We start from the raw sequence: 25,716 nt of genomic DNA, 5'->3' as shown, positions 1-25,716 counted from the left end.
CCCTGATACACAACTCCGAATAAAAGGAACAAGCTATGCCAAACATAATGGGTTTTAGGCACCTCCTGCAATATAGGTACCATTCTGATCCCTGAGAAGGTCCTTCTCTTGCCAAAGGATGCAGTACATAATAGGAGAAGCATAGGGTCAACAATATTGGACACAAAACCTTGCCAAAACATCAGCAAAACACTTATCAATGATTATGACTATTGGCTTATCAGCACCACTGATGTCTTACCAAGACTGGCATCATCCCAAGAATCTGGTGTTTGTGGATAAACAGGAAATTTCTTTTCTAAGGCCACATTTACTCTACAGAATTGCTGCATTGTTGCTCCTTGAAAGGCAAATGCAGACAAAGTAAGTTAAATAAAGATGTAATCACTCTGCTGCCTGACATAGGAGATTGTTAGAGGCCACCAGGCAGAACTGGCAGAAGATATGGGCTGGCTCAAAATGATTCGAGCAAAATAAAGTCTTCAAGGACACTGGCAAAGCCCAGCTGAAGTCAGCACGGGAAGAATTTGTCCCTTCTGCTGCTGTTGGGGGGTGCAGCTCAGCACTTTAGCATGGCTAAAACAGAGAGGCACGAGTGCTTTTCTGTCTTAACTTTGAGCTTTCATAGCACAACAAGCCTACAAGGAGGTATGTGACCATCCACACACAGAGCCAGCGTTGTGTTACAGATGGATCCCATATCCTTCACAGCATCATATCCCACACAGCAGGGAACAAGGAGAGGCTGAAAGGCAACAACTGATTTTTTTTCACGTTTCTCTTCCTCTAAAGTAATAGATAAAATAGTCTTGCTCCTGCAAATCATGTTCGAACTGCGGCTGTCAGGAAATGAAGGCGGTTGAAGGGGGGCTATAAAAGGTTGTTCATTAGTTCTGTCTTCTTTATGAGCTTCTTCAGTCCCAAAGACAGATGGGTTTGGGAGTGCAGCAGAACAGAGGACTTGCGTTCAAAGAAATGACGGGATCCAGGCCTGCAAGGAATTCCTCCCCCATCCCCTCAGATTATGGGGTTAATTAATAACAGTTAATTAATGATGTGTCAATCATCATGAAACGCCTGCCTGTGTGAGAAAAGCTGCCCCTCAGGGCAAGAAGCATTAAGGCCTTCCCTGGAGTTATGTTTTAAAGAAAGCTCTTGTGACAATTTCTGTGAAGCCTTTTTTAATCCTTTTATCTCAGGATTCACTTCTGGCAAGAGCCAGGCTCTCACAGGAAACCACCTAGCAGAGGCAGTAAAAAAAGAAATTACTGTGCTGTTTCCTTCAAGGTGAGTCTCTGGAGGGCATAGGAAAGTGCTGAGAGCTGGCTATCCCCAACTAAATGGGAAGCTTGGGCTGAAAGCAGCTCAGAAACTACCTTGTCCTCAGCAATGGAGTAGCAGCAGCCAGAGGGAGAATGTGGGGGTATCATCTCTGCTGTGAAACATCCCATGCCTAAACTAGACATCCCATTGCCATGCCCGCTCTTCCCATGGTTAACTTCAGGAGGGACAGGCATTTGGACATGAACACTGAGGAGCCCTGCTCTCCCTCCTCTCTGTCATATGAACATCCCAGGCTGTTGGCTGCCAGAACATTTATGCCCATCTGCTTGCATGGCATGGTGCCTGTCCACAAGTTGTCAGACAATTTCACGGGTGTCAGAAGAGCCTGGACTTGAATAGGTGGCCTGGATATGCTGCAAAACCCATCTCTTCTGCATGGCCTTGCCGACTGCTAACAGAGCAGGACCTGGCTGTGCCTCATGCCTCCTGAAGCATCATGGACTCGCGCCGGATTGGCACTGCCCCGCAGTACCGCAGCACCAAAGAGGAGGCTGCGCTGCTGCTTCAGGTGAAGCATTAGTGCCCTGAGTGCTACAGAAGCCCATAAAAAGCAGCTTCTGCACCAAAATATCCAGTGCACACCAAGATAACTTCAAGGTACCGTCATACAATCAGCAGCACAAAAGCCTGACTCTCCAAAGCGAAGGCATGAGAAAACAGCAGAAACCCCGCGGCTCCCCATGGGCAGTGACAAGTAGGTCAGGCAAAGCAAAAAAGGGCATGTTTTGGGCTAAATTCCTAGTTACCCAGCTCTTGTACCTGGGGTCAGGAGGCTGCAGAAAAAGACGGTTTCAACTTGGAGCTGGCTTCGGGAATAGGAAAAGCAATTAAAAAATTAAAAACTAAAAATTAAAAATTAAGCAGGCAATGGCGACAGCAGGCTCTCCCCTCTTCAGGCACCCTGTTTTGCTGGTGTCAGAGCCCTGAGATGTCAAGTTCACTGCTGCTGTGAATGGGGGGAGACCTGGAGGCTTGTGGTGGCACTGAGTCCATGCTGAAGGGGACAGATGCTGTCCCCACTTTGCCCAAGGCTGGCACAAACCCTCCTTGCTGCACCCTGTCCTTCTGCTGGCAGGCAGCCCCAGCCCCACATTTCAATCTTATGGAGAAAAGCAGGATTATGCTTTAAATTGTCTCTGCCATCTTCAGCCCTAAGAGGCAGAGCTGGTGATCGAATCACAGCATCGCTCTCCCCTCCTCCTGGCTGAGGCTCCCTCAGGGCCCTGACACAAAACCTGGGCTTGCAACACGAAAGGCTGAAAAACCTCTGGGTTTTATGCCCTAGGAATCAGATTTTCTGCTTAATAAACCCCTAAAGAATCAGATGCAAAAGAGGTTGGCTTGAAAATTTTGGACAGATTATCATATCGTGGTGATTCAAACAGGCACAAAATAGAAGGAAACACAAATACACCTGGTCAAAATTTTCTTCTTTTGTTTCATGAAGTAGAATCAAACAAAATACGAGCCAGTCGTGCTGAAAACTAAAGAAAATAATACCAATCATTGCTAGATTTCCCCTTAAATCTACAGATTAATTTAACACCTTCATTTCTTTTTCTGCTTCATGCCAGCTAATCAAAGTAGTTACATAATCCATATACAGACTGCATGTATCTGAAGTCTGTGTGCAATATTTCTGCTATTACAGGTCTCCATGCACAGCCATAGCATTACTTACTCTCTGGCCAGGTGACCAGCCCTATATGAATTTGGACGCCTGATTAGCAAGGTTTACGAAAGGGGCTTGAAGTGCTAACAGGATCAGTTGGATTCTGCATCTGAGAACAGTATCTGGCTTACATGCTGGCTTGGGGTGTTTTATTATCCACAGCGCATAATCCAGCACTTTAAACTGCTTCTATTTACAACAGTTTTGCTGTCCCCCCCTACTCTCCAGCTCCCACACATTTGCAGATGCTATTTACTCTGGGTTTCTGCTACTTCTTCACATGCAAATGAGTCTTCCAGGCTTTCTCACTTGTATTTACCCACATGCAGAATGTTATAGAAGGGTGGAAAAATTTAACAAGAAAAGTACTAACACTATTGAACCAGACACTGTAAATGAAAAAGAGATGTCCAGTGCGTCCTAGAGCTGTGTTATTAACAGGTATTATGCCCATTTTAAACACACTTTTTTTGCTTGTTTACAGGAGTGAGTCACCAATAGCACTGTGCCAAGGGCATAATTTGGACGTGCGCTGTGTGCACTCTCTTAAGCCTCTCAGCTTTGCCAAAACCTTCCTGTCTCAACCTGTAAGATGCTCTTACTTTGGTTGTGGGTCTCTCCCAAATGCCACCCAGCTTTTGCATTGCCACTGACCACAGAACTGTGTCGCCTGAACCAGTGACCTCCAGCAAAGTTGGATGTGGGTCCTAGCTATTTCATCAGATCCATTTCACTGGTGCTTATCTCCTGCCCTTTCCGACAGCCAGCTGCCCTAACTCAAGAAACCTGTAGAAATGTTGAGAGCTTTAATAAGCTCTCACAACAAGAGCAAACAAACTTCAAACAAATCTCAGCGCAAGTGGCCAAATCCCCATCTGCCTCCTCCAAAGCGGTGGGGATCCCCAGAGCTATCCCTGTGTCAGATAAAACCAGGAGCAGAGAGGGAGCAATTTAGCTCCATAAAACATCTAAAAATAACCGCTCCCAAGGGGGGAGATGAGCACAGTGGAACTCTTCTCCAGGATAAAACCATACGTGCTGCTCCAGAGAGAAAACAGCTTCAGCCTCTGGTTTACGCCACGAGTCTTGCACAAATCATTTTCCCTCCCTGAATTTCAGTCTCTTGAGCCTAGTTTAAGGATTATAAATTGTAGAGAAATGGAGGCAAATTGCCATGAAATATTTCAGGGTAGTGGTGTCTGCATATCCCACTGAAAACATTTTGGGCATATTTTTTTGCTTAGATTTACTAAGGACATCTTACCTCACTGCTACACTAAGAACCCCCGTGCGCCAAGCCCTGTTGCTTAGAACTAAATTACATGTTATGCATTTCATGCCAGGTCTTCCCTTGATAACGTTTGCTGCTTTTCTGCACTGCCAATGCACGGTAAAACGTGTGAAATAAGAAACTGAGGAACTGAAAGTGGGTCTCTGAGTAAAAGATAAAGCCACAGGACTGCATTTCTTGGTACATAGACAATTAAAATGAAGAAGTAGCTTGATTAAAATCAGACACCGAAGAAGCTTCTTTCCTAACACACTGTGGTAACATGTAAAAAAAACCTGTTAGCTGCTGCAATAACTAGCTTAAAGAAAAAAGAATAAACACCAGCATGTCTTTGTTCCTAAAGACTAATTAGCAAGATTCCATAAGCACTTAGATAAAAGGCAGCTAATCAAGCAGAGACACTTCACTACTGTAAAATATGACTGTCCACTCAGCTCTCCCTTAAAATGGTTACAAGGGGCAGGTGCCATCAGTATCTGTGGCTACTTGTGTCTGTGTAAGACAAGAACAAAAGCAGATATTGAGCATTGCGTTATCATCTGCTGGAGAAACCTCAGTTGAAGAGAAATCAGTTGAAGAGAAATGCAAGGCTTGAATTATTTGTGGAAAAGTCACAGAGACCATGGGGCTGGCATTTCTGTGAGCTGCAGAGTGAAGTCATCTCCTGTCAGGAGCTGAAGATGCCATGGGGAAGTCAGGGGAGAGGGATCTTGGGGAGAATTCACCAGCAGTTGTGGATGGCAGCTTCCAGTGACGGGAAGTAGGATCGCGCTGAACCCCATGGATATGGTGATAATCCAGCAAAACAGCCCTGGTTTGCTGAAGGAAGGTCTGCTCTCTCCCACCTCTGGGACTCATTTTGTCCTGTCCTGGCTCCAAGCAGCTCCTGTGCAGCTCCAGGAGGGGATAACCCAGACTGCACAACAGAGCTGGTACTAAAAGAGTGGAAAAGAGGTTTGTTTTGCCTGTCCTGGCTGCTAGCATAGTGAAACACTGCTATCACAGATCCCTACAGATCCTAATCTAAATGGACAACCTTTGAGCTACCTGGACTTTGCAGACTTTGACTCCCAGGTCATTTCATAAACATGCTCACAGAATTTGAGAACAAATTGCTCCTGGGCTGGATGGGATTGATCAGTATTTTAGGCAGCAGTCGCTGAGCTGTGGCAAGGGGAAATACAGTGCACGGTGACAGACAGACTGGGTTTCATTGCTGTCCAGAGCCATCAGTCAGCCTCAATCCTGATCCAGCTCTCCTTGAAGTTACTGCAAATTTTCCAATCTGCATAAATGAGATTTGGACCAGAGGCACTGCTGACTCTTAAAACACAATTGGGATTGAAATACTGAAGAAGTCTGATCTGATGAACAAGATTAGTAGAAAAACAGTTCATGTATAATATACCAAAAATTAAAGAGCTAAAATACTACATGGCAACCTCTACTGTCCTTATTTAGGAGCACATTCAGGTCTCATGTACTTTAAATATCAAGTGATATAATTCATCCAGTTTACTCCAGATTTATTCCCGATGTAAGTACAATCAAATCTGCCTGTCAGTTTCACTCAGGTAAACATTTCAGCAGGGATTTGGTAGGTAAGGATTTGAATGCCCTTAAAAAGCCCAAATTCTCAGGGGTGAGGTCCACAGAATATCTGATTACTGATTATTAGTTTCAGCAGCAAAGAACGCATCTCTTCTTCAAGATGTAAGAAGACAGGACTCCTTGCAATTTTAAAATGCCCCTATATAAACTGAATGCTGGGATTAGCAGCTTCAACCTTTCCTATCAGTTTATTCATAGAATCATAGAATAGTTAGGGTTGGAAAGGACCGTAAAATCATCTAGTTCCAACCCCCCCACCATGGGCAGGGACACCACATATTAGACCATGTCATTCAAGACTCCGTCCAGCCTGGCCTTGAACAGTGCCAGCGATGGAGCATTCACTACTTCTTTGGGCAACCTGTTCCAGCACCTCACCACCCTCACAGTAAAGAACTTCTTACTTATATCTAACCTGAACTTCCCCTGTTTAAGTCTGAACCCATCACCCCTTGTCCTATTGCTACAGTCTCTGATGAAGAGTCCCTCTCCAGCATCCTTGTAGGGCTCCTTCAGATACTGGAAGGTTGCTATGAGGTCTCAACCTCAGGTCTCCAGTAACACACCTTGTTAATAACCAGCATTCTCCAGTGACTGGTACAGTAGCATGGCTTAACCAAATGACAAAACATAGTGGCTGGGTTTGTACTTTGACCAGCCACTGCTCAGTAAGGTCTCGCACGACACATTCCAGCGTGCTGAAGTGTTAATCCTGGAAGGCTTCTAGCATAGCAGCTACTGGATGCATATTGCTTCTCTAGCTGCTCAGAGAAAACATTGCAATTTGATTTAATTGCTATGTTGACTTATAACAGTATGTTTATACTGGATGCCTGCCAGCTGAAATGCAACAGGTTTGAAAAAATGTATTTCCTCAAAACAGCATGACATGCAATGTAATAAGGAAAGCAATCTTTCGGTGGCCCTGATTCTGAAATTCATTTCAACTCCTCTGACTTGGAAGCATTGCTACCAATTCGGAAGAATTACATCAACCTAATTGATATGATAATCAAGCCTGGAGGCTGCATTTCACAGGTACAACAGTCACATCGCAGCTTCGGAAAGGGAATATAACTGTAGGAAATGAAAGCGATTAACAGTTGTTTGTATTACAGGGACTGTTTGGCCTATTTAATGTCCCTATCAAAAAGTGCATTATTTGTTGAGCAATTCTAAAAGGAAATAAAAAAGAAACTTAAAGAATGTTGCTAATCCTTTGTCGCTACAAGTATGACATTTAAAAGCCAGTAAAGAGCTGTGCTTTGCCAATCGAAACAAAAATATTATCTTCCCCATGACCTTGTCTGGGCTAGATTTCAGTCCAGCTAACAGCACCTATGTCTTCAGCCAAAACATATGTTGCAGGAATATTACAGAAGCTGAAAGGTGAGTGTGCTTGGTTTACTTCTGTAGAGCATTAGCTCTGCACTAGACCATGACTACCAGCTTATTTTGTGGCTGGCACTGGGATTTCATGGGATGATTGGCTGTGATTCAAGGAGACTAGATTTCATGACCCCAAAAGTCTCTTCTGGCCTGATACCACTCTGCTGCTAATTAAGACCACAAACTTCAACTACTGAAAGAAACAGCCATGTGGCTCTTAGCAATCCTGCAGTGTGACTTGTAAAAGCAGAAGAAAAGAAAAGCGATGTTAAAAATATCAAGCAAAATCTAAAGCTGGAACAGAACTGGCTTTTACCTCTTTCAGTCCAAAGTGAGTTCACTGGATACAGTATTATTTCTTTGAATGGAACAAATAAACCTCAAAGATTTTATAATGGATACCCTTTCTACACATTTCTACAAGGCAGTCTATAAAACTGGGAATGAGAGATGTCATTCTTAAACACAGACCACAGGACACTTTTCTCACAACTCCAATAGCAAGGTATCATTTTCTATTCGATCCTATTTGGTTTTTCCATAAGGAACTGTAAAAACCTCTCTCAAAATCCTGGCACCAGTGTATGCAATAGGAATTCTAACACTGACTCTGCTGGAGCAGAATCTCCCCCTTCAAGAATAAAGCCTTGGGAGGAAAAAAAACAGTGTGTTGGTTTTGTTGCTGAGCCAGCTGTTTAACTCCACCAGCTAGCAGAAACAAAGGGAAACCAAATAAAACTATACAGCACATGTTCCTTTCGGACAAATAAGCCAAAACCGTTTGGAATTTATGGCTCTATGCTATCCCTACCTGATAAGTCATATAGAAAGCTGCAGCTATCAGTGATCATGTAAATAAATTTTATTATGCTGTACAATATTAGTACAGTTAGACACACTAATCATGGAAGAAGGGGAGGTTGCTATTTTTTTTCTGTCCCATATGGCAATAATTTTGTATGATTGAACTGTTATGAGCTAAATAAAACTACACATTAACTGTAAGATACATTGCAAGTACATTAAATCTTCCCTGGAGTTTCAGCAAATATTCACTTTTTCTATGATGCATTTGGAATTAGCAAAGGAATCTACACTGGGCCATAGGCTTTATAAATAGATTTGGCTTCCTCTGCAATACTTTATGGGCAATTATTTCAGAAATGAAGATGCAGAGCCACAAATAAATAAAATAATTGCAGCTGATCAGGCTTTATTTACCACTATCACATTTCCCTGACTGTTAAGCATCCCTCCTTTCATTTACTCCACTAGCCTGAATCAATGACCAGATAAAGAGTTGTCAGTTAATGTCAAACACTGAGCACAAAATGTGCCAAATGCAGATTCTGGTTTCGCCATTTCCAAATCCTGCCTGGGCCTTTGTGGAGCTGGCTTGCTCCCTGGATAAATTCGATGTGGAACTGGGAGGCTGGGAAAGGGCAGAGCAAGTAAGATGAGTTCTGCACGGTTTCGAGCTATTTGCCAAGGAGTACGTTTTGTTATGACTCCCCTGTAGAAGTCACTGCCAAAGGTCTGGAGACCTGCCCTTCCACCAGCAGATGCCCAGCTGTATCAGGGAACGGTTTGCATTGTCTTCCCTATCTGCCACAATCCTGCTCAAATGGGTATTAATTCAGTTTAGAATATGCTGAGTACAGGCTATCTATAGCAAAAACAGCTTTCCAGGTAGTGCAAATGAATCAAAACCAGGCAGAGACTGGCCTCATGTCTATATATTACTCTCTAAGTACCTCGCAACATTCAGCTTTCGGAACTTCACATTCCAGACCGGGGAGGAAACTCTAGTTATCAATTTCCCTTAGGATCAGGCCTGAAATCCTACTGATGCCAACAATATTCTCTAAAAACACAGTGGCTTGGTTTAACCTAGAGATGCCTCCTCCATCATTAAGAGGTAAACTGAGGCCCCACTTTTTATTCGCAGATGGACATTCGGTACTATTTAATGGTTGCATTACCTGGAGTTCATGAAGAAGGTTGCTTGTATGATGAGGCTTATCAACTCAGAAAAGCATTATTTCTGCTGCTTTGAAAAGCCATGGAGCTGATAACACAGTAACACATATGGAATACATAGGATACATCACATGGAGACATCCTGATTATCCACGAAGAGCTTCATTCAATGAGCTGACCTCAGAAGCAGCCATCAGGATATTTTATGTTCCTCAAACTAAGCTATGTAGAAAAAAATGTCCTTGACACTGCAAGAGATGGCTGTCCCTTCTCTGTGAGCTCCCTATAGCCCCCTGTCCCGGGAAGGCACACCCAGTTTTGTGAAGCCTGGATCAGAAGGATACCCTGCAGTAAAGAGGGAGCACCAGAAACAGCCTGGAAGATATCTAGGGTCTGAAGAAGGTCCTACAAGAAGAAGTCTCATAGCTTTAAAACCTGATTTTATTTTTTTATTTTATTTCTAGGCTGTTTATTTCTGTACAAAGAAATGATACTGCAAGCCTCTTAAAGAACTTCATCAACAACAGTCCATAAGCTGGTGAAAGAGGCCAATGGGACCATATGCCAAAGGAGCTAGAAAGATTTATGCTAGCCAAGCATCTGGCTCCTTGTTCACTGTTATCAGAACGAAGACAAGTGCTTGCAAACATCCTTATTCAAAATCACTAATGTGTTCAGGGATGCTCCAAACAAACGCAGCAGCATTGCTACTGTAAAGTGTGGTGCCTGGGAACAGAGCTGCTGGGTCCTCTAATGCTGCTTTTTCCAGTGGTATATTTAATGCAAAGAGCAGTGAGAAAATACAGTGTTGCTGCCCTTCAAATCAAGCAAAGGGAATGATTAAGACATCATCATTTTCTGTTATTGTTTTAACAGATGGTAGTAACTGCTTCTACACAGGAACGTGGCTATACTTCTATCATCATCCATCATCTTGCTAAGGCTGTGTATAGCACAGTAGAAATGGTAAACTTTTTATTTGACCTCATTAGCATTCCCAGAATTACAGTGTCATACCAATGACAAAGATTGAGGTTATCTGCATCTCAGCAAAGGGAGAAGAAACAAATCACACACTATGTAAAAAGACAACAGCGCAACCACAATTCTGCCAAATACTTAAAGGCTGCTTGAACCCACCTGGTTCTTGATTATGCATGTGGGACAAGACACAACTAAGAATTGTGCCTATACACATCAAACTTGCAGATATAGGGGATGGACTCATACACTGGTGATCTGATGAACCTCAGTTCATTCGGCGAGAGGGCAGAGAGAGGAAGGGAAGATGTTGGAGTAGGTGCTCTGATACCTCCTTCCTGACTCATCTGTATTATCTGTATTATCTGTGCTTCCTCTGACCTCTCCCAGACAATCACTAATCCACCAGAAACATGGAGAAATTTGTGTGCAATTTGGGATATAGCACAGAGGCATTTGGCCTTTGCAAAAATGCCTTGTGCTGCCTGGAAGTTCATAGGATTTCCTTGCTATTCCCAGGATGAATGCACATAGAGAGGGGTCCTGGTCAAACTTGGGTTGAAGGAAAGTGAGACCAATTCTTTGGCACTTTTGGCAGTCAAATAAGTTCAAGGCAAATCTGTACTTGTCTGAGGTCAGTCTATAGCTAAATCTATAGTGAAACAGGGAATTTCTAAGTCTCCAGCCAGCAGCTGTGCTCCCCTCTCTATAGCTGTAACACAATGCTAACACATATTCCAAACCACTTGTTCTCAGTTACTTTAGTCTTTCACGGACCATCTTAGAGGAAATTAACTGAACTTCCCTACAGTGGGAACAAAGGAAGGAAATTAATTTATTATTCCAGTGGTACCCTCAACACAGATAGTGAGTAGCTTCATTAAACATTTTGCAGCCCCGAGTGTCTTTGCTAAACCCTCTACAATAAGCACAGAGTCATTTTCCTTATTACAACACAAACACACAGGTCAGGATTCAGAACTCATTTACATCTGCTTTGTATCTCAATAACTTCCCTCATCTCAATGGGATCCAGGCAGGCACAAATCAAGGCTGTATCACCCTAGTCCTTCCCTTTCTCTCTAGATTCATTACCTTGCTGTACCACTCTCAGATAAACTCATTTTCACAGAGTCAGCATAGCCACAGCCAAATGACTAATACAATCCCTTAATACAAACAACAATAAATCAACGGATTAAACTATAATTTATCAGACAAATACTATTTAGCTCTCCTAAAGCTGCTCTGAACCATCTCTCTCATCTGGCCATATTCCAGAGGAGCACTGACACTAGATAAAGCTCAGATCTGTGGAGTAAGTTTATATAAGAAAGAAATGCTGAAAACATCCTGTACTTATGATGGGAGATTTGACAGAGATCAGAGTGAATAACATTCCAGAGGAGACTGTAACATATCTGAAGCCTTCTCAGTATCTCTTCCAAAGACGAGTCTAGCAGGGCAAGGTTTCAACGGACCCTGAAGCTCTGCACTTAGCAGCAAGCCTAGGGAACTCAACACATTAACCTTGACAGACACTACGGCAAACTTTTAACGGCTTAGAAAACAGCAACGGCCTATTCCAACACCATTTCACTTTACAAAACAGACTTTTTTTACTTACTTCATTGGTTTGAACAATGCTTGTCCATAGTTCTGGAACGTCATGATCAGCTTCAGCTGGGTGCCTCCTGATTTCATTGCTGTAGGAAAAAAACAAAACCGCTTTAAAATGCTACATGTGGATCTACTTACATTCAGCTTCCTTGAAATAAAATCATGTCTCTTTTGCTCTGTATTAGATTCAGCACTGCAGTATCTGAGCACCAAGCAGGGTAATCCTAATCGGGCAACAGATTATTCAGCAGGGGCAGAGTACAGGGGAGGGCTCTGAGCTGCCAACCAGGACTAAAAATGGATTGTACTCCCCAACATGTCTTTGTCTTCTTCAATTGGCCACTATGGGCTTGGTAAGCACCTTAATTGAACAGCATGCACAGGAACAGCTATTGGAGTCTTTTCTCCATCTTCAATCGCTTTTGGAGTTCCTTTTAACAACGGACACACATTGGGAAAGGAGATGGGGAGCTATCGAAGACAAATGCAGCTGGGATGTAGAGTCCAATGCACAGCAGGCATCTCCTTAATTAACAGTATGAGCAGATACTATAGCAATCTCTGATCTCTGCTGTGATTTTAATAACTGCTGCTGAGTAGTAGAGATATGTAAATTCATCTCCTCTATGCACAATGGATATGTATCCAAGCTCATCCAGTAACTTCAAGGGATCCCAAGGTAGTTCATACATGAAAGTAGAGCTGTGCACAGCAGGTTGCTGGCTCTGCTGGGAGGGTAGGAGAGGACATGTGGAGGCAGCAAGGACTGAGGTCCACACTGCACACCAAGGGCCATCTTTGCTCAAACATTAAATACACTCACTTCCCAGCTGAGAGCTAATGGGAATTTAAGACTGACATTTATTCAAATCAGTCTGAACAATTTGGACAATATCACATTAACAGATAGATCATGGTGCTTCTAAAGTCAGAGCAAGGGGTTTTTTTATATAAGAATTCATAAAAATGCATTTTACTTAATTATAAGGCTACTTAAAAAGGATACCTACATACTTTGGCAAACCAGTCAAAGCTTTTTTACCATCTCAAACAAAAACACTCTGAATAAATGAAATGACCTATACCCTGTCTCCTTTATTCACCTCTGTGTTCAGAGAGGCGGGTCATGGCAGTTGTGTCTGTGTGGATGAGTTAGTCCTTTAAAAATGCTTCCTAAGAATGATCAGATAATTAAGCCTTTTCTTTACAGTTCTGACAAAACCCATGTCAACTGGAGAATAACATAAATGTCAAGTTACCTTGCTCTGCAAGTTTTATCTTAAAGCTGCCCTTGTTACACCTATATAGCTTGTACATTTTTGTCTCTAACCAATGCTATTAGCTGCATATCCTTTTAATTACTCATCTCTGTGCCTTATTAGTGATAGGTCATCAGCTCCCTTTCAGCACTTGTAATCTATATTTTTGCAAGAAAATGCTATGCAAATCTGGTGAGTGTAATTATACTTTTCCTAGAATAAAATCCCTCCTGCCTTGCTGTTTTGCTGATCCCAGCCTTCTCTTGCATTTCTACTTTATCCCAAAGGAACAAATACATAATTAGAAATTAAAGGGCATTAAAGTTTGCACTGAACAGGTAAAGCAGAAGAACACGGCTTTCACATATTAAACTCCCTCTCTTGTGCAGAACAGGTCAGTTGATCTGCACCTGAGGGAAGAAGGAGCATAGGCCTTCAGCCCAGAGCCTGAAGGCATTGAGAAGCAGCAATCCTCCACCCACAAACCTACACATTGACCATCACAGCCCAGCTATGCACCCTGGACACACTCCTGGTTAGTCTGGACAGCAAACAAGGAGCTGGAGCTTCCCTTACCTCATGCCTGCACAGACACATGGTCCTGCCCAGGAGCTCCCCCACGACCTTCCCAGCCCAGCCGCTGCCAAAGCCACGGGATTTGCCCAACTCTTTAAGGCATAGCCATGCACTGCTGTTTGCATGGGCTATCTCCAAATAGGTCAGTAATACCAGCCTCAGAACCAAAGGGCAGAACTGCCTCCTCTCTGTCAGATATAACTCTCTCGAGCCCATCAACCTCAACACAGCTGCTTGCAGACTGCTCACACCAACTGAAGACTCTTTTTTCTCCAAAATTGATGCACTTTATGCTTTTTTATTCAATTCTGAGGAGCTCAGGGCCTGGAGATTGGCTCCATCTCGTCTGAGAGACGTGTATGTCCAAAATACACCAGAGATCCTGTAAGCCCATCAGAGGAAAGCCAAAGATAGAGCCTATTTTGAGGTATGGCTGGGAAGCTAAGCTTTTGGGAAATCACAGCAAGATTTCACAGCCAAGAAGAAAGGATGTTCCAGCATGCCTTTTTGAAAGCACAAAGTTTCAGATACACTAAGACGACTTGTTTCTCAGAAAACTGAAGCCACTCAACAGATGATTTTGTTAGCAGACGAACTCAACCACCAGTGTGTCATCACCAAGCAGAGAAATGTATGAAGATTAACAATTCAGAATAATTCTTCACAAAGGCCTGGTTTCCTGACAGAAGGAATTATGCTGAAGTAAGACAAAAGCATCTAAAAAGCATGGTCTCTTCAGATCCATTTTACTGTATTATTGCCTTAATTGGTTGCAATAGTAGCCTTGACCAAACACAAGTTTTGCTGGCATGTTGTCCCTCCGCTGCTGCTATGACTGAACTTTGGACCTCCTCAAAACAGAGGGTGACACTGGTGGGAATGGTGTCTCATCATGCCTTACGGCAGGCATCGTGGACAACAACCCGTGCCAGAGCTCCATGTTGGCTTCTCCCCACATCATCTGGATTCACATGCAGATATTCCCACTCTGGCTGCTCGCTCAGCGCCACAGGTGTGCTGGCCAGGCTGGAGATGGTTCAAAGCCACCCTCCAAGTCCAGACTAGTTACAACCTAACATTGTAATCCCTGCAAAGAGGAAAACACCTCATCCTAGACTGTCCTATTGAGCTCAACACAACCCTTCATGCACCTCTAAACTGAACTTGGGAGCAGTCCAGATTACCCAAATCTTGGGGGTGGCAATGTCAGAAAAGAGCAGACCTCATTGGAGATGATTTGCTCAGACCTCTACGTCAGATTACTTCCCTTGTCCTAACTTAGTGTTACATCTGCATATTGACTTCCCTCTCATTTTCTAAGCTGTATTATTCCTTCAATAACTCCCCTTCCTTCTCAGACCTCAGTTACACCATGATGGCCAACCAGTGGGAGCCCCATCATCTTCCAGAAGCTTATCCCAAACAGTTCGCTCACCTAGAGATGCCCCTCTGCCTTCACCTACTGCCCATAGGAACATTTCTGAAGAATTTATAAAACCCAGAAGCAGCATATACAATTTTCCGAGAAATGTCACATTTATGATCAGCAGGCTTAGGTATTTTTAAGAAGGCCTTGCAATGGGAAGCCATACTGACTCCAAGGGAACCACTAGTCACACTCTGAATTCACCTTTGTTTAAGGTTTCTGAATATACTCTAACATCACAGGTCAAAAACAGTTCCCAAAAGTAAAAGACTTTTTAAAAATCTGGTGGCTTACAGCAGGGACCTCAAATCAAGTCTCATACAGCTCCTGGACATACTGGCACAGTGTTAAAAACAAATCCCAATACCATCATCGTTTTTTATCTTCAGGCAACTCAAAGTCTCTCTTTTCCCCCCAAAGTAGAAGGAAATGGAAAGCAGCATTAACCCTTCCTGTTAACCCACTGCAAGGGCTTTCAGATATGATGAGAAATCTTCCTAATTTTAGGAGGCTTTGCAAAATATTCTGAGATATCTTTTTTGCTTGAGTACAAGACTAGTGAAATTGGTGGGATTCCTTCTGTTTTCTCTGACAGACTCTGAATTAAGCCTCCAAAAATCCCCACTCCATTTACATCTATGAACCAGTTCTCATGTCCACATGCCATGTCTGCTACTTCCCCATCTTGTCTCCTTACCCATACAAGACCCAAATTCCCTTCCTTATCCACAGACACCATCCAATATAAAACATGCACAATCTATCATTTCCAAATCATCTTTTTATAACCGTGTGCTAGTGTTTCTGGCTAGCGTCTGGTACTAACTCCTAGTAGAGGCACAATGTTGCCCAAAGGGATTTGACTCAAAAGGATTTGGAGTTTAAATTGGTCTCGCTTTCAAGCTCCTCTGTTTTGCATGATAGCCCTCATCCTACTGGCCTGTCCAGACCGTATGGTCTTCTGATGGAGAGTAAGAGGCCCAACAGGACCTCTGAACCTGGTCAGGATCCATGACCTTTTTAAAATGTATTTAATTATGCAATGCTAATGCCTGAGAAGTGAGATCCAGTCAAAGCCTGGAATGCAGTTAACATCTGGAACAGAGGACATTCAGATCCATTTTGGATTCCTATTTATAGATTAAGCTTAAATTTACTATAAATGTGCTGGTTGGCTTTAAAGAGTAATACTCTGCCCCAGGCTAGAGACATGGCCCTGTACACGCGGTAAAGAACATATTTCAGAACAAATTCAATCCCTCATCATCTCTTAATTTGTTCTTGCTGAGCCAATTCTGCTAACTTGTTTTTAAAAGCCTTTCTTGGTTTAGTCAAGAGAGTAAAAGACTTGTGGAGGGGAAGAGACCTGTGAAATCCTTCAAAGGCTTTGTTGTACATGTTAAGACCCCTCCTTTCATCTGGAATTGTACATTAAATCAATCTGTTAACTCTTGGCAGATTCATTGTTTTCTTATAATCAATGGCGCTCCATTTAATAATGTTTTTCACATGTTCTCAACAGCATTTTTCCCCTTCTTTTGGATGAGATTTTAATAATTTCCTTTAGCACCAGAATTTACATTCAATATTAAGCATCTTGTCTTTTTTTTTTTCCCCTGACTTGAAGCAGAGTCCACCTGAGTTAATTGCAGCATTTATTCACTCTGTGAGTAATCTTGCATGCTTGCTTTCTAATCACTGCCTGTACAAACTGAAGGCATTACAGGTTCAGAAATTAACTCAGTCAGGTAATGTTTCCAAACCTTTCCAACCAGTGAATTTAAAGAATCAAAAAGTAAAACCCAACTAAACACAGGAATTACAAAAACCTATTCTGCTCACAGGCAATCCCACCACACAGCTCCTCTGGACACTACTACAGTCAAGATCAAGACCACACTGCCTCTACAATGCACCATGCCATATTTGTTGTTAAACTGCTGACAGTGCTACCACAATTATGCACAGACATCTTGTAAATATGCAAGAAAATATCTAACTATGGTTATTTATGCATGCAATAAACAGTTATGAAAGGCAAAGGAAATATGTAATTGCCTGTCCATGTGCTTCTGAAAACTGTTTCAGTGCTCAATGGAAAACCAATTCTCACTAGGCTTCTATTTCTGGCAAGAGGAAATTTTCAGTGAATTAAATCAAATTAAGAGCTGTCCCTTTATGCTGAACAAAATTAATATGAAATATATATATCGATGCAGGGCACAGAATAAATCTTCAGCTTGAAAGCTCTGGGTAACCCTGTCTTTTTCAAGGCCAGCTCTAGGTGTCACTGTGGGAGCTGAATGTGATGCTCCCTCCCACCCATGGATTTGTTCCATTTAAACTTTAACATCAAGAAAATGTCACCTTGGTGCTCCCTACTCTTGGGAATTGCTTCTGTCACCGTTTTCATTTTAAAATAACACTGCACGTTACAGAGTTGTGTGAGCAGTTCTAATAGATGGCGGGGGATCAACTGGTCACCACTCTTCTCCATAAATAATGCAAGCTGAGCAGAGAAATGACAATGTGGCTAAGAAATCTGTTTAGCTGCAGATTGGATCTAATTACTGTAGGTATCAAGAACTCACACAGCAAACTACCTAATTCTATTAGAGCCAAAGCAAATCTGGACACTGGGAAGAAACTGGATAAAGCAATATCCTACTTCATCTAATGCATGTAAATCTGTATATTTAATTGCCCTGCTTGCAAAAAGAAGCCTAAAGATTGGGCATTATGAAGGTTTCCATTTATTTTATACTTCTAACCTGGCACCTTTGCAGCTGCCTTAAAAAATAAAAATAGCAAAACTACAAAAATTGACCATAAGGAGGGGGAAAAAAAAAAAAAAAGACAAATTAAAAAATATGCGGGACTATGCAAAAGAACATAACAGCCCTATAAATGTCCTTTGGTCAAACATATTACTCTTCATTAATCAGCTTACACACTTTTGAATCCCTGCTGCTGCTCTGCAGTAAAGCTGAAAACTGGCCAGTATTATTTTAAAACGTGTATTTTTAAACACCCAAAGAATGTGCCACATAAAAGATGCTGCACTGTGTAATAAAAACAAACAAAAAGAAGTATAGTATATTAACAAAATGCTCTTTTTTGCTTTGCAACCTGACAAAGCTCCTAAATCCCCACCGGGGCAAGCATTACTGCTAATTCAGTAAAATTCAGATCCTGGCATCTCTGTATTGGCAAAAGTCCCCTTCCATGTCCATGCACTTGATTTTAGACTGCGATTTATGTGTAGGAATCATTCCCTGTCAGTTCCCACAGCGACCAATACCAATACCAAATGTACCTCATGTTTTAGTTTATGGAAATTATACTGAATCACTGATAGAAACCATGGCTCTGAGTTTTTCTTACGGGCATAAGAGGCCCTATCATGTTCCGAAGAGCCTTCTTCAAACATTAACAGAGAGACAATCCCACAGGAAATCACTAAAACCAATCATAAATCTTCCTCTGTGGTCCCAGAGCCCTTTCACCCCACTGATCTGAAAGCTCTATCAAAATCATAATTAATGGAAACCTCATGACACATCTATACGACATATTAGGTGAAATCATGGCCCCAGGGAAGTAAATGGCAAAACTTCCACTTACGTCACCAGGGTCAGGACTTCACTCCTATTTTTTTTATAACCATTCTGCTGCTAGGTTAACTGAAGCATACAGAGGTTAAGCAACATGCCTGGAAGCATAAGTGAAGAGTGAGTGCTAAACTATTATTTCTCATTCCTACCTCCCTTTTTCTGTCACCAGCTTCTATGTCCCTACATAACCTTAGCATCCCACTGCTCTGCAGAAGTGACAGACTTCATGGCTCAAACACTGCCAAGTGTGCTACAAACACTGCTCTCCTCCTGCATAGACAACACAGCTGAACTCTGAAGTGTTGAAGAGGTAAATAGAGATCTATACTCTTAGCAGCCATGCAGTACAAAACACCACTACGGCCAATGCATTTTGTGTAAATCTCAACAGATGAGCCAGGAGGTGGTTTGGCTGAGCACCACCTCTGCCCAGAGCTGGGGACAGGCTGGTCACTGCCTGGGACACTGCTGCTCCCTGCGGGGAGTGGGTAAGGGCACAACCTGCATCTTTTCCTCCTCCATGGATGTGCTTGAAGACCAATGTTAACACACGTGTTACCAAGTGCTGGCTCAATCCCCATTCGCATGTGTCACTAATGTTCGAGAAATCAGTTGGCATTGATGGGAGAGGTCAAGAAAGGTGAGGGCTATGTCAAGGAGAAAATCACCAGTGCCCTTGTTATCCTCCAGCACAGACCAGAGGAGCATGGGCAGAGTCTGCCGCTACCTGCAGTGTCACATCTGAGCTAGAGAAGGGAAATACATGGCTTAATTGTCAAACCTGAGCTCCTTAATGAATCACTCCAATCCAGAGTTTTGAGGACAGAAAACCCATCACAGGTTAATAAATGAGCCTGTGTTTGTCATCTTTCATGAACTATGTGTCCACTGGACCCTTGAATCCAACATGTGAGATGGGTACCACAAACTGCTTTATTCCAAATCCTGCCCCAGCAGAGCTCAGAGGAGAGCTGCGTGCTGAGTACAGCCACCTGGCAGCTTGGTTCATGGGGGCAAAGCTCTCCCGTGGCATCCTGCCTTTCACACCTACTCCATCCGGATCAGCTAAACGAGCCCACTCTTGATGACCAAGGATCTCCCTTATTCCTGCTCAGCAGCTGCTGTGATTCACACAAAAGAAAATGTAAACCTTAGGGCTGCTCATGCTATTCTTGCCCAGGCCATTTCCTGCTGAAGCCAGGGGAATTTTTGCCTTGCAGGGTTAAAGACCTGCTGACCTCATCCCACGGTGCCAACACACCATCAGCACTTCTACAGAGCTCCTGCTATTTCATCTCTCTGAAACGGACTTTGTGGTCAGCGTAAGTAACTTCATTTTTCTGCACGGCCAGCGGAAACCACTGCATGTGCTACAGCTCTCCACCTCTGGAAACCACGGGCCATGCATTTGTTTAGTGTCCCAGCACTTTCATTTGGGGTTGGGGTCATTTTTTCCCAGCGCATCTACACAGCTAAATTCAACGAAAGACAGGTTGTCATTAACCAGCCCTGGAGAAAAGCCCTGAACTGTGTCACCTTGTTTAACCAGAGCCAAGGGTTGACATGGGCACATCCCCGTTGTGGATTTACAAGCAGAATAAACAGAGCTGAACTCTGCTCAGCGGGAGGCTGGAGCTCCCTGCACAATGCCTGGGGAAGCTGCAGCCCTGCTGAGCCGCAGAGCCCCGCGGTGCCGGATGCTCCCGCAGCCATCGCTGCAGGGCTGTAGGTCAGCTGCCTTGCTCCTTCCTCGGGAAGAGCAGTGCTGCCAGACACAACCTTTTAAATAATAATCAGCTAATAATACCAATCTAGCTCCTGCAAGATGCTACCTGCTTTTTGCCATCTTTTTTTTATTACTCTATTTATTTTAAATAACCAAACAAGGCATTTTCAGCATGATCGTGTCTAAAATATCTGTGAAATGAATGGGGTTTGCCTTGCTAGCAGACTTCGCAATTATTCAGGTAATATAGAGCTGGCAATATCTCTTTATGTTTAACAGGGAAAATGAGTGCAGAAGTCGGGAAGCAATGTTGTAGGCACGCCAGAGAGAAGCCATGCAAAATATTAATATTCAAACAGCAATGAGATCCTGAATAATGAGCAAATAATGGTAAAAAATTATATATATATCTGAACGTACCAACACTGGTTATCTTTTGGGAGACCATGTCTTGCAGTAAAGCCTCAATTGCAGGATTATGTCTGGAATACAACTCGTACCGATTAATGCCAATGTGGAATTTTAACCAGTTTGGGTAGGAGTCTATGGAGGTTTCTCCAGTTGGCAAAAATTCTTCATTATCTTCATTTTGCCTACCACCAAAAAAAAAAAAATAATAAAGAACAACACAACAAAAACCCAAAAATGAGGAGAAAGAAATAATGTTACAGTTTGTAACAGGCATCAAGAAACAGGGCTTCAAAATGTGACAACCTGGAAAGGCAAAGCACTACATCAGGGGGAGAAGCCCCCGGGATGTCCCTGTGCTGGCTGCACACCAGGAGCCTGCTCTCACCTGGGGCTAAGTGGGAGATGGGTTTTCACCTCCACTCATCATGCCTGATTTAAAGCCCATGAAAGTCAAGAGCTAAACTCGGAGTGACATCACTGAGCATTAGCAGAGGCCCTTATATAGCAGAAACACAGCGCTGCAAGTTTTAGGTTGTATTATGTTGCACGTATCTTTTACAAGTTTGACCCAAAGGACAGCATCATCCTGAACCTTTATTTAATGAGGACCTGGGTCTGGAAACTGAGAGTGCAGCAGTAACCTGACCTGTTATACCAAATGCTCTCATTCTCTCCCCTTTTTTTAAACAGAGAGAATGAGAAGAAACTGGATTACTCCAAACTGGTTGCTAAAGAATAACTCTGGATGGTTTTGCCCCTTCCCTAGCAGTAGGATACTGTTACAGAAAATGACTGTTAAAATGGCTTTTAACTCCTAAATTTCATGTTAGTTCTGTGAACTCTGGCTGCAGCCACTAATGAAAATATACAGAAGAGGCAGCTGCATTGTGGACATCAATGATAGTTTCACTCTTCACCTACTGCATAAACCATCACATATCTTCAATCCAGAAGTCCTCCATGGTTTTAGTCATCTCCGTATGTTCATACATTTGTGACTTTTTTTTTTCCCTCTCAGATAAACCAGAACTTTTTCAGGCTATTTCACTTCACAGACAGTTTTGATTATTAGATGGAAGGGGCCTGGACAATTCACATGCTCATGGGACGGAAATCAGAAATACTTCTCCTCTCATGTTGGCTGCTCTGCGGCTTGACAGAGCTTTTGCACGGTACAATGCAGCTGTTTAAACATTACAGTGTCAGTGTGTTTGGAAGAGGGTGCTGTTGTATTAGACAATCCTTTTGATTTTTCAGTCATTGAAATTTCTCAGCATTTCTTACAAGCCACCAGGGCATAGGATTCACAGAGGCAACCAACTGCTTTGAAGGCTGGAGCGCAGCAGAGGTGCTAGGACTCTGGGAATTAATTGAGGATGAAAACTGGAGCACAAATCAGATCCTGAAGGCAGAAATACCTGTCAGGATGAATGCCTTTGTGATACCAGACCTTGCTTTTAAGACAGTTCATGTGTTACTGCCTGGTCTCACTCCTGAGCTCCTAGGATTGGGAGGCCAGAAAGGTGCTGGAGAGGAGGCTCACTCTGCACTCATCCTCTTTCTACCTTTTTCTGATAACATCTGCCTCTGGCTACAGCTGGAGATGGGATATTGGGGCATACAGACCCTTTGGCCTTGGCACTCCAGCCTGCCGTGCTCCTGTGATTATTCTGTATTTCATGGCTTTTGGGCTTTGTTGGGGTTTTTTTTTCCAAGAAGCACAACCAGTCACGCCTGTGTACGATCTCTCTTTTTACCCGGTGACACCGAATCGTTCAGTTAAACCCTCTGCTTACTCCAAACCAGCCATTATATCCATTCTTCTGACCGCCCAGTGAAACCCTACGTTATAAACGGGAAGGCAGCGACCCAGGGAAGCGCCGCGCCACGTTTCCACACCGACCGCCCAGCACCCCGCTGCCTCCCCCTTCACTCCCCCCCGGCCCGGGGGATACCCCTACCCCGGCAAACTGAGCCCCGCCGCCCCGATCCGAGCCAAACCAGGTCCCCGTGCCCCGCCGTACTCACCACTCGGTGTGCTCGGCCGCCCGCGGGTTGAACCTGATGTCGCTGTTGACATTGAAGAGGAGGTCGCCGTCGGCGAGCGGGGGCAGGGCGGCGCGGTACAGCGGGTGCTGGAAGAGGGCGGCCAGCGGGGCGGCGGCGGCGGCGGGGGGTGGCGGGCGCGGCGCCCCGGGGCCGATCAGTCTCCGCGTCCGCGCCGCCGCCGTGCCCCCCCCGCCTCCCGTGCCGCCGCCGCCGCCGCCGCCCGCCGCCCGCTCCGCCGCTTCCCGCGACTGCGAGGAGAGGTTGGAGCCCGGCTCGGCGCTGAAGTCCTGCAGGATCCGCAGCGTGTGCTTGCTGGGCCAGCGCGGGGCGGCGCGGGGCGGCGCGGCGGCGGGCGGCGGGCAGGAGCAGCCGGGGCGGCCCTCGGTCCCCCGCCGCTCCAGCCGCGGCAGCAGGTCGATCATGATGTGCATGGTGCAGGCGACGAGGAACACCATGAGGATCAGCACCCGGAACTTGCGGACCAGGAGCATTTTCATGGCCGGGGCGGCTAATAAATTACCGGGGGAGGGAGGGGAAGCGGCGGGGTCGGTCTGGAGCGCTTTGGCGGAGAAAGCCCGGGCAGGCGTGGGTCTTCCAGCCCCCCCCCCGGGGCTTCGGCTGTCTCCCTTCGGATCGGGAAGCGAGCGATCAAGTCAATAAAGTTATCTCCATAGGCGCCGAGAAATAAACAGGCTAAAAACAATAGGTCCTCATGTCTCAGTATCATCAAGAACTTAGGAGGGGGAAGGAAAGAAAAAAAATAAAAGGAAAAAAAATAAAGGAGCACCGGACCGAGCCTTTAAAATCAAGAGGAAAACAATGCCGGCGGCATTGCAATGTATAAAGCCATCTGCTCACGATTTCTCTCTCTTTTTATTACAGGGATCACAACAAATAGGGAAAACTGGTTCTTGAAGAGAAACCGGCATCAGACACTAGCTCTGATTAAATAAAACGTAAAAAACTAAAAAAAGACGGGGTGGAGGTGGAGGGGAGAATAATATTAAGAAAACCTGTGCGGAAAGGCGACAGAAGAAAAAAAATCATCCATAATATTTGGCTGTGCTGGAAACGCTGACTCCCTTCCTTTGAATGTGCCCAGTGATGCAGCAGAAGCGCTCTCCCGCTCGCTCCCTCTCTTCTCTGAGACTGTTTAAGAACATTGGCTGGAAAATCATTTTCTTTGAGCGGTTCCAGTTTCTTCATCCATCGCGTCCAGTGCTTGGGAGAGATTAGTATGTTCAACTGAGATCAAGTCTGGGTGGCTGCTGTATCCAAGCTGGGCTTTTGCTTTGGCTTGGGTTGGGTTTTTTTGGCCGCAAAACTGTCTGATGGCACAACTGCAATATAAAGGTTAAATATGGCACAGAAAAAAAAAGGGGGGGGGGGGGAGAGGAAGGATTAGAGGAAAGAAACTAATATAAATCAGTAGAGGTTCTTTTAAGCAAAGAGGTCCCGTCTTTGATCTCTGCTGGGTCTTACAGATCTGCCTTTTAGAGAGAGAGAGAGAAAGGAAGAGAGAAAGGGGGAGAGAAGGGAAGAGGGGGAGAGAGATCTTTGGCAGGTGCAGAGTGAAAACCTCTTTCAGCTACACTGAATTCTGGAGACTGGTTAGACTAGTAGCTCTGCAGCTCCAGCTTTCAGTGGGTGTGTTAAATATTATGAGCGAGCCATGATTCCTGCCTTCCTCACGTCATAGTTAGGAGATTGGCTAAATAAACGCTACAGTGATAGTAACAGGAAAACCTCAACCAAAAGCGGGTTTTTTTTCTCTCCTCCCTCCTTCCCACCCCCCTTTTCTTTCTACTGCAGCTCCAACTGGGACAAGGAGAGGGCGTCTGTTCCACAAAGGTTTGCAAAAAAATAAAAAAGGAAGGAAAAAAAGAGAGTGGTAGCGGAGAGAGGAATCTGCACCGGTGGCATTGCAAAGTATCAGCGAGGTCTGTGCCCAAGCTGGGAGCTGCGATTCTGCTCCGGCATTGTCCGGCTCGCCCTCGCCCCCAGCCCCTCACCGGAGCAAGGTCATCAAGGAAAGCCATGTGCTTTGCTGCTTCTGAGAAGCAGCCTTTATTTTTAATCCAAGATCCTATGGGCTGTCATAATCCGTGAGTGTGCTGCAGGGTAATCTGCCCTCTCTCCCGCTGCTGTTAGCTGCGCAGTTGGCTCAGTGACTAGGTGGTCTTATGGCTCATGGAGCTGGTGGTGCTGGGACCAGGGCAGCCTTCGGAGCCCAAGGAATGCTGTTGGTGGTTGTCCAAGTCTGAGGAAGGGACAAGGCACTCCAATGGTCTTCAGATGGGGAGGCAAGGATGCTCTGGGCTGCTGATTCTGACTTTGGGCAGGGGGTCCCATGGGTTTTATGGTCCTTAGCAGGGATCAAACAATGTCAACGTGGCTGCAGTAGGAATGAGAGTGGCAGTGTGCTTCTGCCTACCCACCACCACATATCCACAGGGTCATCTCAACACCGATCATGCTGGCCCATTTTTTCCTGGATTAAGCAACATTAGAGTCTTTCCTTCCCCCCAAAAAAGTATCCCTCCACCGCCATCAAGCACTATTCCCTCTCTGGGTGTTTCTGTAGAGCTTTATGCTCTCCGCTCCCCTGAAGCACATCCATGCACTGTTACAGTGTCACCATGTTTTTCACAAGGGAAGTCACTGCTTTTCTCAAAGGGAAAAAGATTGATGAACAAAAAGAGCTGACAGGGCCGTGATCCCATGGACTGCTCTGTAACTTTATGGAGGAACAAGATGTGCTGTCCTA

General features: G+C 44.4%; 1 protein-coding gene across 1 annotated transcript in view; it reads right to left on the bottom strand.

Moving 5' to 3' along the window:
• Positions 1–24,608, bottom strand: part of FAM20C (FAM20C golgi associated secretory pathway kinase) — a 60,626-nt gene extending 36,018 nt beyond the window's left edge. The window contains exons 1-3 of the mRNA XM_030484021.1: positions 22,929–24,608; positions 20,910–21,082; positions 11,896–11,974 (exon numbers count right to left, since the gene is read on the bottom strand). Of these exons, the coding sequence (XP_030339881.1) occupies positions 11,896–11,974; positions 20,910–21,082; positions 22,929–23,446 (770 nt within the window). The 5' untranslated portion in view covers positions 23,447–24,608. The remainder of the gene's footprint in view (positions 1–11,895; positions 11,975–20,909; positions 21,083–22,928) is intronic.
• Between the last annotated feature and the right edge of the window lie 1,108 nt (positions 24,609–25,716).

The sequence above is a fragment of the Strigops habroptila genome, chromosome 4 (genome assembly GCF_004027225.2).
Source record: "Strigops habroptila isolate Jane chromosome 4, bStrHab1.2.pri, whole genome shotgun sequence".
NCBI classification, from domain to species: domain Eukaryota; kingdom Metazoa; phylum Chordata; class Aves; order Psittaciformes; family Psittacidae; genus Strigops; species Strigops habroptila.
Note: the sequence above shows the minus strand (reverse complement) of the source record. Positions and strands in the feature narration are given on the sequence as shown.